This window comes from Galendromus occidentalis, unplaced genomic scaffold, assembly GCF_000255335.2.
Source record: "Galendromus occidentalis unplaced genomic scaffold, Mocc_1.1 scf7180000075396, whole genome shotgun sequence".
NCBI lineage: Eukaryota > Metazoa > Arthropoda > Arachnida > Mesostigmata > Phytoseiidae > Galendromus > Galendromus occidentalis.
Window position 1 is genome coordinate 31,441 of NW_003803386.1, and position 2,698 is coordinate 34,138.

Here is a 2,698-nt window from a genome sequence, read left to right on the forward strand (position 1 = left end):
AGAAACGACAGTGACCTGAGCGGGTCCAATCTTCAAGGCTGCCCAAGTCCTGCCCACAGCTGACGCCGTTGACGCCGCGCCGTTGCTATAAACACTCCTTGATGCAGGGTCTCTGTTCCCCGAGTTGACCCTTCTGCTGTCGTCGCGGTCTCGCCGACCCGTCGGGCGGGAGCAGTGGATTCAATCATGAATCGACTTGTATGTTCTCCAGAACGCATCGCCAATCTCACGTGACTCGAGATCAAAGGATCGTCATCGTCAATACCGACAACCTCTATCCGCATATTTGACATGCCTCAAAGCTACCTCCGTTGTCCTGGAGCTTCCTGAACTCCTGGAATTGAGTGCCCGGGAATCTTCCGCGATGCATCACGCGAGTCGCGGTCTTGTTGATGCGGAGAATCGTGTCGTGCTGAACGTAGGTGGGATCCGATTCGAGACCTATAAACAGACTCTGAAAAAAATTCCGGCAACCCGGCTCTCTCGACTGACGGAAGCCCTAGCAAACTATGACCCCCTACTCAATGAGTTTTTCTTCGACCGTCATCCCGGAGTGTTCGCTCAAATATTGAATTACTACAGAACTGGGAAATTACACTATCCGACGAACGTGTGTGGGCCCCTATTCGAGGACGAGCTCGAATACTGGGGGCTTGATCCTAATCAGGTAATGATTGTACCCATGAAGTGATTCCCGACATCATCGGAAATATGATGTCACCGGCTGCGGCCGAAAACTGGGATCGGGAACATTAAGGTCTCCTCTTTCAGGTCGAACCATGCTGTTGGATGACCTATACGGTTTATCGCGACACCCAAGCAACACTCGCCATTCTCGACACATTGGATATCGAGAACGAGAAACCATCGGATCAGGATCTTGCGAAGAAGTTTGGGTACGAAGACGCGTACTTCAACAACAGTTTGTCTTTTTGGCAGACCATCAAGCCAAAAATCTGGCTCCTCATGGACGAGCCTTACTCGTCTCACTATGCAAAGTTCATAGCGGTCATGTCGGTTTTCTTTATCTGTGTAAGCATCGTGTCTTTCTGTTTGAAAACCCATCCGAATATGCGTGTACCTGTGATTGTGAATCGAACCATCGAACAGGTGGACTACTTTCCACCATCCGCGAACTTCAGCAGATATGCCATTAATCAGAATCGGCAGCCATTCTTAACGACGACAGCAACACCTACGCTTGTTACTCGGAAAAACGGGAAATTCCGCGGCAAGAGCCGTAATCCCGATACGTGGATCCTGGACAAGGTTAAAACCGAGGCGCATGCAGCTTTTTTCTACATTGAATCCGTCTGCAATGCCTGGTTTACTTTTGAGATCGTCGTGCGATTCGTCGTGAACCCTAGAAAATTGGACTTCGCCCAAGATCCAATCAACATCATCGACTTCATTGCTACGATGTCATTCTATAGCGATATGCTCCTACAATATCTAGCTGCTGACTTGGAGAACGCCGACATTTTGGACTTCTTCTCCATCATTCGCATTCTGAGATTATTCAAGCTAACCCGACATTCGCGAGGTCTCAAGATACTCATTCACACCTTTAAAGCTTCAGCTAAAGAGCTGGCCTTGTTGGTATTCTTTCTGGTGCTAGGTATTGTGATTTTCGCATCTCTCGTATACTACGCCGAGAGACTGGGGGTAAACCCCAAGAATGATTTCACCAGCATCCCCGAAGGCCTTTGGTGGGCAATGATCACAATGACTACGGTCGGCTATGGGGATATGGTGCCGAAGACCTACGTCGGTATGCTCGTTGGAGCCTTGTGCGCCCTCGCCGGCGTTCTCACGATCGGTCTACCCGTCCCCGTCATAGTTAGCAATTTCACCATGTTCTATAGTCACACGCAAGCTCGAGAGAAACTCCCGAAGACTCGACGTCGTTTCATCGGGGAGCCCAATCAAACTTCCCGTGAGGGTGCTGTCAGCAGTGCCGATCCTCAAACGGCTTCTGGAGCTGCCGCTAGTCGTCGCATGAACGCGATAAAGCAACGTCGGAAGGGTGCGGGCGCCGCGGAGCCGCTCCTTGATCTCTAGCTCCTCCACCAATGACACGAGAGGAGCACCGGACCCCTTGTGACATATCTTGACCCGTATTCACAGAAGCCACTGTTGCGGATCGTGTAAATTCGATTGAGACCAGCTTCGACTGCTGACATCATCTCGAACGGACGACGACCAACGACGCGCGACGGCTCTCCCTTCGGCTCGCGGTCGGTTGCATGCTCTAATGACATCGCAGATATTTGCAGGTGCGACAATGCTAGCTTCTGAAGAGCGGGGATCTCTCGACTTCACCGCTCGACAGCACTGGAGAGCAATCAGGATATTCTGACATCTCAGCCCCCACGATATGACCTCCGATATGATTGTCGACGGGTTTCCCGTTGCCGAAGCTAAAATTCTACATGGCCTATTGGAATTTTCCATGGATTCCTCCAGCCATCGGCAGTATTGCTTGTGGGCCGAAGAAAGTGAGCATTCCCCTGTGTGCTGCGGCCTAGTCTCTCGACCGATTCCTCGAGGGGCACGCATCTGCTGCCATTCCGTCGCGCTGATAGCAGATCGAACGAGACGCACCTTCGAAAGCCGCCACTAGCTTGCAATTGGCGCACAGAACTCGACGTGCCGACGACCCTCTACTCATATCCACTATCATTGAATTATAGTCCTT

General features: G+C 51.3%; 1 protein-coding gene across 1 annotated transcript; it reads left to right on the forward strand.

Annotated features, from left to right (window-relative positions):
• The first annotated feature begins 364 nt into the window (after nt 1-364).
• On the forward strand, nt 365-2,153 carry LOC100908148 (potassium voltage-gated channel protein Shaw). The gene is made up of 3 exons (XM_003737149.2): nt 365-667; nt 772-1,110; nt 1,237-2,153. Exons 1-3 carry the CDS (start codon nt 365-367, stop codon nt 2,059-2,061), a joined length of 1,467 nt encoding a protein of 488 aa, XP_003737197.1. The 3' UTR covers nt 2,062-2,153.
• The last annotated feature ends 545 nt before the right edge of the window (nt 2,154-2,698 follow it).

Coding starts and splice junctions, on each gene's coding strand:
- LOC100908148 (XM_003737149.2), top strand. CDS start 365: ATGCATCACGCGAGTCGCGGTCTTGTTGATGCGGAGAATCGTGTCGTG. Junction 668..771: donor GGGGGCTTGATCCTAATCAG/GTAATGATTGTA, acceptor CTCCTCTTTCAG/GTCGAACCATGCTGTTGGAT. Junction 1,111..1,236: donor TGAATCGAACCATCGAACAG/GTGGACTACTTT, acceptor TTCCGCGGCAAG/AGCCGTAATCCCGATACGTG.